Source organism: Aythya ferina (genome assembly GCF_964211825.1).
Source record: "Aythya ferina genome assembly, chromosome: 3".
NCBI classification, from domain to species: Eukaryota; Metazoa; Chordata; class Aves; order Anseriformes; family Anatidae; genus Aythya; species Aythya ferina.
The window spans coordinates 44,124,281-44,137,939 of NC_140298.1; the positions used below are offsets into that span (position 1 = coordinate 44,124,281).

The 13,659-nt window shown below is 35.6% G+C and overlaps 1 protein-coding gene across 1 annotated transcript in view; it reads left to right on the forward strand.

The window, feature by feature from the left end:
• Window positions 1–13,285, forward strand: part of WDR27 (WD repeat domain 27) — a 119,321-nt gene extending 106,036 nt beyond the window's left edge. Inside the window, exon 24 of the mRNA XM_084513690.1 lies at window positions 13,192–13,285. Coding sequence (XP_084369816.1) covers window positions 13,192–13,239 — 48 coding nt within the window. The 3' untranslated portion in view covers window positions 13,240–13,285. The remainder of the gene's footprint in view (window positions 1–13,191) is intronic.
• The last annotated feature ends 374 nt before the right edge of the window (window positions 13,286–13,659 follow it).

Genomic DNA, 13,659 nt, shown 5'->3' on the forward strand with positions numbered 1-13,659 from the left:
GAGATAATTCTTTGTGCGTCTCTGTTGGTTTCTACAAATAAGTTATAGGAATACTTAAAGCAGAATTGGTGATCTTTGTTGGTGGATAAACCATGAATGCTAGAGATTAATTACATCTTTTTGTAAGTTTCTGGTGACCTTCTGTTTGATTCCAGTGGAAGCAGGACTTTATCCAGGAATTCTGACATTCCTCAGCCTTTTATCAGGAAGAACATTTAGCAAAGAAGCACTGACTTTGAATATGACCTCTCAGAGGGGAGATCTCACACATGAAAGCTCACAGGCTGTTTAGATTCCGTACATTTTGAACAAATTGTGTAAGTATAGAATGTGTTATGCTATGAGTGAAAAGATGTAACAAATTCACTGCTGTTGTGTGGATGAACCAGAGAAGCAAGTCATTTTTAATTCCCTGAGCACAATATCCTAAGGCAAAACAGCTGTATATTATGCTGTGTTGTGTGCTTTTTATGTTAATTGATGTGTATTTATAAAGACGTGGCAATATTGACATAGCACTCTTGTTCAAATGCAGATTTCTGAACTTTTGTGTGTTCATTAAGAAAGACTCTTAAATGTACTTTATCTGAAATACAACCAACACTTAAGCAATTTCTGGCTGGTTGAATGAGCTCATGCATATATGCCCACATAAACACACATAATTAATGTACTGCATGATTTTACCATTGGAATGTGAAAGCAAGATTATAGTAGAAGAAGAAATGTTTGTGCTATGTTGTGTTTATTTCTAATGGTAGCGTATATGTACATGCACAAAGTGGGTGGCTGATCCACCAGCACTTGAAGGCAGAGACTTCATTACTTAGGTAGTACCAACAAAGGGCACATATGTCCCACTCCTTCTTGGGACAGGAGTATGCTTTATATGTCTGCTATATATTGCTTTTTACTCCTTTTGTAATTCTAAGCTTTTGGAATTCTATTTGTGTGCTTCCAGAGAAATAATTTTCTCGTTTTACATTTTTGTTTTTCTTTTCTTCCTGTGCGTTGTGACTACTGTGTTTTCTCCTGCATCTTTAGTACAAAATGGTTCTAAACTATAATTCCTAGTGCTGTTCTTTCCTGAACTTCTTGGCTCAATTATCTTTCTTTTTTCTTTTCTTAGAATTTTAGTTTGCAAACTGTGTGCAGAGTGGTTATTCTGTTCAGAGACTATTGTCTCCTTTCCACTTTCTTCTCAAAGTCAATTCAGTTGGGAACATTATCTCATACTGAACAAGATGTCATTGCCAAAGCTTTTGGTATTTAAGATTTACTTTTCCTCTTCTAGCCTTATACTGTCTGGTGAAGGGCACATGCACTGCTTTGACTATACTAGAAACTCCCATAACTGAGACCGATGAAGCAGCATGCCCTGAAAAGCAGGAGTAAAGCCTAATTTTATTTTATTTTATTTATTTATTTTTTAATATATTTTGTTTTTTAAATGGTATACCATTAGCTACATTTCAGGCTGATAGTGCAAGCAGACCCAAACTGCTCACTATTCCCCTCATGACTGATAGCAACATCAGAAGTCAACCACAAAATGAACTGGTAAAATTGCCTAAGAAAATCTGTTCATAAGTGCCATTACCCATCTTTAGGACTTTGAAAGCTTATTCAACTTACATTATACAACCTGTCTTTTTGATCAGTTTAGTGTCTGTTTTTATGATTATTAGCTAATACTGCCTTTTTGACCTGCAAAGATGACCTTCCTCCAAGGTAAACTAACTATACTTTCCTGAAAGACTGTTGGCATATTCATATCTATAAAACGGTAGCAACATATAGAGGATTTAAATGACAGACTTGAAAAGTCAAAGTAAATGAGATCTTAAAAATAGTCCCATAATAATAATAATAAAAATATATATTCATCTGTAAGTATGAAAAGAAGCAAGAAAATAAGTGAGCTGTTATGTTGTGAGGAAAAAAAGATTAATGTTGTGTAGTGTGACCAAAAAGTCTAGAAGAATTCTGTTCATTTCTCATTAATGTTACAATGAAAAGAAAGAGGGAGCAAAAGAAGTATTGGTAGTAGTAATGAAGTGTAAAAATAGAAATTATTATATTGTAGTGGGTTTACGTGGCAAGGTTTTGGTAGCAGGGAGCCATAGGGGTGGTTTCTGTGAGAAAGATCTAGAAGCTGCCCCATGTTTGGGAAGGGCCCCATTGTTTTCCGGATCTGAGCCAATAAGCGATGTTGTTTGCACCTCTGTGAGAGCATATTTAAGACAGGGAAAAAACGCTGCGCCAGACAGCAGCCAGGAGTGAGAAACAGCCTGCAGGTACCAAGGTCAGTGTAGAAGGAGGGGGAGAGGTGCTCCAGGCGCCGGAGCAGAAGTCCCCTGCGGCCTGTGGTGAGGACCATGGTGAAGCAGGATGTCCCCCTGCAGCCCACGGAGTACCACGGTGGAGCAGGGTTCCACGCTGCAGCCCGTGGAGGAGACCACGGTGGAGCAGGTGGCCCTGCACCGACGGAGGCTGTCGCCTGTGGAAGACCCCTGCCGGAGCAGATTCCGGGCCGGACCCGTAACCCGTGGAGAGGAGCCCACGCAGGAGCAGGTGACCTGGCAGGAGCCCATAGGGGAGCCAGGTTGGAGCAGTTTTCTCCTGAGGGATGGACCCCGTGGTACGGACCCATATCTGGAGCAGTTCTGAAAGAGCTGCTGCCTGTGGGAAGCCCACGCCGGATCAGTTCATCAAGGACTGCATCCCTTGGGTGGGACCCCACAGCACAGGGGACAAGAGTGACCGAGAAGGAGAGGCAGAGAAGAAGTGCTGTAGACTGACCATAACCCCCATTCCCCCATTCCCCTGCGCCGCTCGGGGGGAGGAGGTGGAAGAGGGTGGATGGGGGGAAGGTGCTTTTGTTTTTTTTTTCTCTTTTGTTTTCTCACTTCTCTCACTTGTTAGTTGTAGGCAATAAATCTTACTATCTCCTTATGCCAAGTCTGTTTTGCCCGTTACAATAATTATTGCGTGATTTTCTCATCCTTATCTCAATCCTTGAGCCCTTTTCACATATTTTCTCCCCATTCCTCTTTGAGGAGGGAGAGTGAGAGAGCAGCTGTGGTGGAGCTCGGCTGCCCACTCGAGCGGAACCACGACATATATCTGTGGTAGAAATGAAACCAAAAGAGCTTAAACTGATTCATTTGCCCAGTTAAGGCAAATTAGAAAATATTCTCCTTGGAATAAAGATATAATTGGCACATAAAGACAGACAGCCAGTTGCTATGTTTGGTATTAAATGCATCAAATGAGGAATGGCATCATATTAATGTGAGATATCAAACAATTTTTAAATTTTTTCAATCTTTGTAAGCGCTTCTAAGTCATTACATAGGTTACCATATCTGGTTTGGGGCATTATATTTCTAGAAATGCTGGCCTCAAGAAATGTTTATTTGACTCCAATAGACTTGATGCAAGCACATGCTAGCCTTTGCTAATTAGGGCCAGACTTCTGTGTGTAAGGTGAACTAGAAATGTATTTGGAAATTTGGGAATTATTATGTATGAAGTAATATTTTACAAACCTGCATGCATCTACTGTAAGTTAAAGATCCTTATTACAGTCTGGGCCCCTAGGAAGTCAACTGGAGTTTTGTTTTGTACTATTTTTTGAAATCCCTGTTTTAAGTATGTGGGTCTATTTAGAAATTTAAATCAGGCTGAATGCTTTGGAGAGAAGCAATGTTTTGCTCAAATTTCATATATGAACATAGATTAAACATAATCATATAATGTATCACTCTTGTTTTGATTTATTTTTTATTTTTTGCATTTTATAATTGAATACTTAAATTGGTATTTATTGTTCACCTTCTCTGTTCTTAATCCAGGAAAAGATTAAATAAGTTCTTTTACTTTTTTGTCCTTTCTTAGTTTTCATTATTGAACTTTTATGTCCATAGTTTACTATTTTAATTCCATTGAACCTTAGACATGCAGTAAGAGATTTTATATGACTGCCTTTTGAACAAATGTTCAGCACATAACTAAAACCGTTATTGTTTTTTTAGACCTTTTGTTACGTTTATGTAAAGTCAATTTTAATAATGTTCACAACAATGAAAATTCTGTGTGGTTTTGTTTTGTTTATTTGTTTGCTTGTCCTTCATTCATCAATATCTACTACAAATTTCCTTTCTGTTCTTTTCTGCATATAAATATGTTGAAGAAAATTTACTGGGAAAATATTTTTTTTCTTTTTTGTATTTAAACTGAGTGATAAATCAATGTCCACTTTCAATTAAAAATGGAAAAGCTGAGAAGTACATTTGAAAGGATTGCATAATTCTGGAGGGCTGCTTTAAGAATTTATATATAGTGTTTTAACCTATTTCTGTGGCTGTTGGCTTGCAATCATACAAGTGGGAAATCAAAAATCTATATTTAATATTGAAAATTATTTAACTTTGATATCTGTGACTGCAAAACAAATGATTAAGATACTTCTCTGAAATGATAATATGTGACACGTACCTCTGCAGTGTGGGAGGTGAAGTGTTGTATTCTCTTGTTATAAGAGCTGTGGTCTGCAGAGAAGTTTACTTTCTATTCACAAGAAAAATACACAAGTAATAAATTGCAGTTTATGTCATTTCTTTGCTTCCATACTTTTATCCTGTCCTGGGACTATAATTTCTGGCAAAGAAAAGTGTCATTTGTCCCCTGTAGTATCGCATCTATTTCCTCAGTATGGCCATTTGTGATTTTTCTTTACACAATATAGACACATTCCCATTAGCAGGGTGAGCCACCCACCTGTTTGGAAGTGAATATACTGTGATTGATAAGTTCAAGCTTGAATTGGAATTAGTTGCTTCAAAGTATCAGGCTAGAGTCATTCTTCAAGCAGCCCCAAGGTGTTAGACCACCAGGATAGAGTGTCTGTTGGGACAGAACTTTATGTTCACGCCAAATTTAATAAAAAGATTGTGTGAAAAAAACAAAACAAAACAAAACACAATTATACTTAAATCCTTTTCAAAGTTCACTTTTTATTGTTAAGGTGTTTGGAAGTTTTAAAATGACTGTTCTTTACACTCCAGCTTTCTTGGTCTTGCTATGAAATCAATAGCAATAACAACAACATCAACAATATTTTTTGACAAAAAAACAGGTATGATGTCACAAAGCCAATATAGTGATTCCATTCAAAAATCAAAAGTCTGGAGATAGAGATCATCTGTAGTGAGCAAAGCTCACACTAAAGAAAGGAAAAAAAAAAAAAAAAAAAAAGACAATTTACATGAGCTCATTACACAAGTTTTACATGGGATGCTCTCCCAGTAGTTCTTCTGTCAAACAACACCATACATATTTCTTTAACACATGTTATGTTTATTGAATGATTCTCTGGTTTCCTCAGAGTTCAAACCATGCTTTTATTAATTTTTTTTTTTTTTTAAGTCATTTCCTTTCATTAGTATTCTAGCAGTTGGGATTTGATGTATTGATATGGACATAGTTATGTAAGGAATGTTTACTGCTACTTTGTTGTGGTTCTCTGCACACATTAGGGTTTATTGCCAAAATGGCATGCTTTCTAGAATTGAAATATATAATATGGCCTATTAAAACAAAAAGTGCATTTGGAGGCCTATGTAAATTGTCATTAACAGTATAATAGCAAGAAGGAAACCATATTTTTTGATTGTTGTGAGTTCTAAAGAGTGACTCTAAGAGACTCTAAATTACTGTGTCATTCCATTTATTTATTTATTTATTTGTTTGTTTATTTATAAAATATGATACATGAAGGAAACTGCCCAGGAAGTTCCAAGGTCTATGACCAGAAGAGAAGAGTTAATCTTAGTCATAAAGAAACTAAGGTTTTAATACTTAAGAATGGCTTTGGATTGACTTCTGATTGGATTTGACTTCTATCAAAGATCAAGAAATGATGCAGAAATTCTGTATTCTCAGAGGTATGAGAGAGGGTAGAAATAGTTATGTAGAAACTATAAATTATGCTGCCAAGAACTGAATTAGTGATGTATTTGTACAAAACCTAAAAAAATTATGATGGAGTGAATAGAATGCTCAGCCCTTTATGAAGGCAGTCCTGGGTGATATACTAGGTTTATCATAAATTTGTTGGAAAAAGGGCAATCAGTCCACTTCAGTACAAAGTTGCAAAATGTTTGGGGAGGAAATCTTGCTAGCAGTGGACGTATGCTTTCTGTTAAAAACAGCTTAGGAAAGAAACAATTTAATAAATCTCAGCAAGAATCAAGGAGTCATGTACAGGCTGAAATTCCCAGGCTTCTATAGGAAGAATAAAAGTATTGGACTCATATACTAGTATCACAACCAGTATGGTAATACTGTCTGTGTTATGGTAAGATCAGTGAGGGCAGGAAGCTCCACATCAGAGGGAGAACTCAGTTACCATGCTGCAGCAGGATACATGCAGAGGTCAGATTTTAGATGCTAACAGTGTCTGCTTGTGTTTAGAGTCCAACAGGGCCAACCCCCAACTACACTACTGAATATGTAGAAGTTGTATGTGGCTCAAGAAGTCTCTACATTGAATCTAAGTGCAAATTACAAGTCTATCTCACTCTGTCCAATGCGTTTATTTATAGTGCTCTTGGAGTCATATTCCAAGATGGTGTCTAACTAGGTGGGTCTTAGATCTCTGTTCCTATGTTCCAGATAAAAGCACTTGAATAAGAGCAATGAGTATTCTGGACAGAAATTTCAAACAAATATGACCACACATTTTGGCTTTGCTGAAGTATGTGTATGTTGTAACTATTTTAAGAACTTTAAATGACAAAAAGCCCAGGTAAGGCCATGAAATTAATACTGTTGCTTTCAGATTTGTATTTCCTGAAAACTTTATTTAGAAAAAAAAAAAATAAATAAAATTTTGAGGTTTTAAAACAAGGTTTTGCTGTAAAGATTTAGTAGAAAGCTGGGTTAGACACTGTAAGTTGCATTCAGTTATTCTTTTCTTCAGATTTTCATATATACCCGTTTATGTATCTGGTTGATTGTTCTGAGTGACTAGGGAAAATACTGTAGATCTGTTACATTTCTGCACATATAGGTGGTCTGGAAAAAATGTCTTTATTCTTTGGCCTCTCTACGACTCAGGCTTGCCAAGTGTGAGGCATTGTTTGCGTGATACAAATTCAAGCTGTTGAATAATTTGGTTTTCTTCATAATTATCCTTCCTACCAATTCTAGAAAATGCTTTCTTCCTCTTTTTATAGGCCCAAGCCCTATCCAGAACATCTCTGTATATCTATTGATGGCGACTCCTTTAACAACTGTCTTAATATCTTAAGTCACACTGGCCTTTGAACTCGAGTCCCTGTAGACATGCAAGCCATCATTCAAGCCATAACACATACAGATATTAGATACAACAAAAGTTAGGTGAAGTGAATTCTACCTTAAGTGTCAATCCTTTCAACTAAGTCATGTGGATTTTTATTTTTTTTCCAGACACGTTCAGACTGATTTTCTTGGCAGTCTTCTTTTCTTCATAGATTTCCTTCTGGAAATCCGAGATGTGGGTTCTATGTTTTGGGGGAACAGAAATATAGAGATGTACTCTATGAAACCTATGCATGTACTGAGCATAACAAGAGGAAAAAAGTGAGCATATCATCTATGGGTACTATGAACTTCAGATCTTGAATGCCACTGTCTGTACTCACTATGTGATTATGTGTACAGACTCTTTGCCTCCAGGTATTATGATTAAAAACTGCTAAACTGTTTTTTATATTTTTTCAGTTCTCATTTTTGTAATAGGAGGGCTATCTTTATTAAAAACTTCTGTCTTGTCTGTTAAAAAAAAAAACACATGTGGCTTTGATCTAACTGATTGAATGTTTAGAGTATAGCTGTCAGATTAAGCAGTCATCTTTCAAGAAAACAAGATTTTCCAAATGCTATTTATATGTTTCTGTTCTTCTGTTAAACCACAAAAAAAGAGTTGGTAAGTCCTTTGTGTACCATATATCTTCAGGGATAAAGGTGCTGAAGGTTACATTGCATTAAACATCACTTTCAGAACAGGATAAATATAATAAAGTCAATTCTATATAGTCTGCTTGTCCTTTTGCTCATGATTGTTGCTAGCTGTCAAACAGTAAGTACTACTGTATTGGTGACTGTGTTTTCACTGGTAAACACTAGTTTTTAGTGGTAGTCCTGTCAATTTCACTTTAGCCACATTGTTTGCCCTGTCTCAGTTTTATATTGAAGCTCTGAATGTGCTGACTGTAGTTTCAGAGATCACATCTATCCATTCAAAGGTGATAAAACCAAAAATGTGTTGTTATATATGCTTACTGCCTGAAATTTATATTTATTGTATTAGTGAGTAATGTGAGAGTATTGCAATATGCGCAGTAAAAGATGGTGCTTGTTCTTGAGCAGTACCTTTTCTCAGTTGTCATAATTAGCTGAAAACCATGAAGCTAAAGATAATGCTGCATAACATTACAGATATGGGAGTTCTACCTGTGTTTTATCTGTGTGACTAATTCCAAGTTAATTTTCAAAACCATTACTTGTTAAGATGACATTCGGTTGTTCTGACTTTTGTTTAACTTATATTTGAAGCCACAGTGAGAGGCTGTCTTTTGTTGGGTTACGCTTCTGTGCCACCAATGTGACTTGCTGGTGCATCTTCTGTGCCCAGTGTCACCACCACTGCTGGCAGTAACAGAATCAGCTGTGTTAGTCTGTGGGGTGAGTGGGACTCAGTGCAGTAGGATGGGACCTTGTCATCCAACTGCAGGCTCAGTGTTTCTGTGAGAATCAGCTGAAAACAGTGTTTGTTTGTTTGCTTTGTTTTGTTTTGTTTTTTAATCTTTCTTTAAGAAAGAGAGAAAGGGTGGTCTTATAATCAGAACAAATAAGTACCTGATGGGCTTTCCCATAACACTTTATCTTTCTATATAAAAATCACTTACATGTATCCGACATGTAAGTGGTTGTTGAGACAATCAACAACAAATGAACTGATCTAGTGGTCCCTGCTTAGTCAAGGCATAAGAGGAAATTAAAATGTTTCCAGGGAAGCTCCCATGCGCTGCCTACATCTCACAGTTAATATGATGCTGTGAGCAAAGTAATGGAAGTGCTTATCCCTGAGTATATGGTGCAAGCATGTAACTTCTGTCAGTTGCCTGTATTCCACTTCTGAACATGTGTCTTTTTTTTTTTTTTTTTTTTTTTTTTTTTTTTTTTTTTAATAGCATAATGCATAGCTGAGTAATTGGGGTAACTGAGGCTAGAATAGTAATGGCTGATAGGCGTTGCAGAGTTCAATATTCTTGCAGGAGAATATTTACGTAGCAAACACATTTTGATCTGCAAGACTGAACTTCAGAAAGGGGGAGATAGGGTCTTTTTAAAATATATATATTTTTTTCCTTTTTAAAAATGATTGAGAAGGACAGTTTAAAATTTCTGATTCCATCAATATATATATGAGAAGAAAGAATAATATAATCGGTTGAAACCAAGACTTCCTAAGTCTGGAGCCCAAAGCAAATATTTTACTAATTCAGCAGTAGAAAAAGTAGAAATGTAGAGTTTTCTACAGCTATAATAATTTTATTATAACCATTGTATTTTATTTGGCTTCCTAAAATGACACTTATTTCAGTTTCCCAGTGACTTAAATCCCTCACAAATTTGACATCACTTGAAATGAAATAATTGAACTGAAACATTAGAATTATTTGAGTCAATGAATAGCTTTCTAAATTTTTAGAGAAAAAATACTATGCCTCTTTCACTAGAGAGTATATTCTGCTTCCTGGGCCTTAGCAAACTAAGGAATATATTTGTTTATCATTTCAAAAACACTGCATCTATTCCCTTTAGTTCTTGCTGTCTTTTCTCTTGCCAATATTTGAAATGCTATTTTTGGGCTTTTTTTTTTTGTCTATTAAAAATAAGTTTCTGCAGTAGCTCCACATGTTCTGATATGTAAGAAGGACCTTCTGGAACTTCTTTTCACTGTGCTTCCTTAGGCTATGTTTGGAAATATAATATTGTCGTAAATTAAACACAATTTCTTATTGAAAAAAAATATTCAAATTTCAATGGATTCTAAATATGTGAGCACATTCTTTATCAGTTTTAATAGCTCTTATAGCTCTTATTCAGAGATTTTAAAGGCACTACAGGTTAGCTTTTTAGTAGCTCTTTTGGCCCATGTTAATGCAGATTGCAATTAACCTCAAATTTCTATATTGTCCAAAATGTAATATACAATGTAAAACAGTCATTGGGATGTTTCTGCATTATCTTCAGCCATTTCTGGAACAGATACACTAATTTAACATGTAAAATTGCTTTTTTAGCAATGAGTCATTGTAAAATCTGAAGGCTAAACCGGACTGCCTTTGAGTGTGTTTTAGCAATCTAGTTTGGATCTGAATGCTTGTGAAGGGAATCTTACAGTTCCTGCTTATACAACTTTGGTTCTTGTTAGTGTATGCTCCCTGAAGGTGTGAATTGGATTAGTCTCTGATCAAGTTAAACCAAAAGACAAACTCCAGAGGTGCACTCAGTGTGTTAACAGGCTTTCTAATATGGGACTAGAGTAGACCTGGTTACATTAACCCTCTGAAAGTAACGTGGCTGTTACAACCAACTCTGCACCAACACTTTTGTTCTGCATATCCCCTGCTGCTGTGCTACTTATCGATATAGACATAGCTACAGATGTAGAAATGCATGCAATTTTTTCACAGAACTGAAATAAGAAATCCATTGATGTGGTCATCTGCAAATTCTCTTATACCTGTATGATCTTTCTGTCCTATTTCAGTAGCAGGAAAGAATAGAAAAAACATGATTTAAAGTCAGTTGACACAAGAAAGCAGGTTGACAGAGCAGGGTGACATTGCAATAAACTCAATTTTAAAAGGTGTAATACAATTCAGGAATTAGCTATATATGTCATTTAAAAATAAAAAAATAAAAAAATAAAAAATAAAAAAGCTAATTTGCAAGGTAGAACTCAGGATGCTAATGACTCACCAATTCCATCAAAAACTCTGTTTGGTGAAGCTTTTCTGTTGGCAGTTTGGATTATGAGTGACAGTATCATTGTAGTTGTCTAATAATCACTTTATTTTGCTTAGACTTTTAAAACATTAATTGGATTAGAAATAATAATAATCCTGGCTCTATTTAGGGAATATTCCTTTTGCCAATGGAAAGATACTGAGTGTAATGCTTCTCAGGAGAGTGAGACAGCCTAAGGGCAGCCTCTTTATCTACTGCTAATGAAAGCAGGCTGAAAAAGTGGTAGAAAGGACTTTTCCTTTAAAGAAGGACTTGTGAGAAAATCAGTGGCTTAGAGCACACAGCCAAACAGGAGAGGTATGAAAGCTAGGAAGTGAGCATTTTTAGTTCAGCCAACATTTCTATGATTCTGTGCTTTGGTGTTGTCAAATATGTGGAAAGTGATTAGATGAAGTAGAAAGACAATTTTTAGTGGAAGAACAGGACTCTGGAAGGGGAATGTAGCAGTACTTAAGGGAATGCAGTTACATTTAACAGGTGGAAACCAAGCAGTGTTTCAGTAGGCTATAAGAGGAGGCAGTGAGTACATGCTGCAGTTTTTGAGGTTCAGGATGGAAATTAGAAAAAAAAAAAAAATCACCAGAACAGTGTGGCACTAGAACAGGTTGTGAAATCTTTTGTTCTTGTAGTTCTCCTAGATTTGGCAAGACAAAGCCATAGCTAACCCATTCTACTTTTTTCAGTAGTTTCACCTAGAGCAGAAAGAACAGATGACCTTCTTGGATCTTGTAAAAATTCAATTGTTTTACTAATGAATCTTCAGTTAGAATAGAATCCATCTCTGATTTCTCAGGTTAGGTCATCTCTTTGCTAATAATTTGAAATAATAATAAAAATATTTTATTTCACACAAGATAAATGGATGCAGAAACTTAGGATAGATTACTTAGATATTTTATAAATACATCCTCTTTCCAATAATAAGTTACAGAGGTAGATAAGGAGCCAATAAAAGTATTTGTTAAAGGTGTAATAGTCTTGGATATTGGAAAAAAAATAGTTACATGCGGCAGATTGGACAGTTCTGGGTAGTTTATAGTTTTAAGATTACAGAAGTGAGAGTGAGAAAGAAGAATATAAGAAAACTAAAGTCACAGTCTTTGTAGATAACAGTTGTGAGAGATTACAATAATTTGTCATTGGAGATTTTGAAGGAGGGTATACAAACCCAAAAGCAAAAAAGTTAATTCATTGAACCAAAGGAAGTAAGCAAATGAATAAACATGTCAAACAACAGGTCAAGAAAAATGAGGATGAGAAAAAGTTAAATAGAAGAATGAGTGATGTGATGAGACCATATTCTGATGAACTGGTTAGAGCATGAGATGTGGTTGTGATTCCAGCTCTTCAGATTATTGTCACTGGCATCAGTAACTGCAAATCCTAATATGCAAAGGATAAACATGAATAAACTTGAATAAAAGGTATCACTTGTACATCATCACTATCTGAGCTATAGCAGACTTTCAAGTGTTTGTTTATAAAAGAAATTGCAGAAAATAGTACTTTTATTTTAAAATTAAGATTTTGTGCAATTGATAAAAGAAAGCTAATGCAGCTAAAGGCTCTTAATACATCTTTGAGACTTGCCTCTTTATAAAGGTTTGTGTCCTTTTTCAATATACTTTTTTTGGACAGGAAATTATACTACATTTAACACCAATGAAAATCTGAAAACTGCATTTGTTGATATGCCTCATTTAATTCATATTATTTTCCATCTCCATTTATTCCATCTCCTTCATATTTCTTCCATGTTCCTTTCTTGAATCAAACACAGTGAAGCCTGTTTAACTTTCTATATGGTTTAAACATATGCTTTGGTTTTACAGACTGTTGATACGTTACCTGATCTTGACACAAATTTGAAATAATTCAAAAAGAAAAATCTAAGGAAAAATAGATTTTTCAGATTAATTTGGGTTAGAATAGTCTACAGGTTATGTTGTTCCACTTTTTAAAGTAAGTTCTGGATCTCTTAACATAGTAGTAATGTAAATATCTTCCTGATGCTCTTTATTCAGTTGGTTGTACAAAAAAGCAATCTTCACTCTCTGGAAAGATTTCTACTAAAGCCATATGTTCTTTTCTTTTGAACTGCAGCTCACCACAGCCACCTTGGGTGGCAAACTCCAATTGTTTCTGCCCTGAGATTTGCCAGCATATGGAGCTTTGGACCTGCTACTCTGAGAATAACGACATGCTGAGAGAAAGGCGACCAGTAGCTGGCCATAGGCAAGCAGCATAATATTCCCTTTTAATGTACAGATTTCTTCTGATTTTATTTTCTGGAAATTCCTCAAACTGTTCTCAAAGTTTTTCTGTTGTACAATCTGATGCCTTTATTGCAAAAATGAGGACAAAATATCTCTTGATGAAATGAGACTACTTATTCTGACTTCATTCCAGGAAATCATCAGAGAAGTGGCTTTGAGTTTTGAGTGTAAGCTGTAGGACACCTTTGATTGTTGGGTGTAAGCTGTAGAGCTTTTCTAGCCTGTGACCATTTTGCTCTAAGTTAAAATAACAACTCTGCAGTTTTAAAGCTATCTTTGACTTTGCCCTAATATT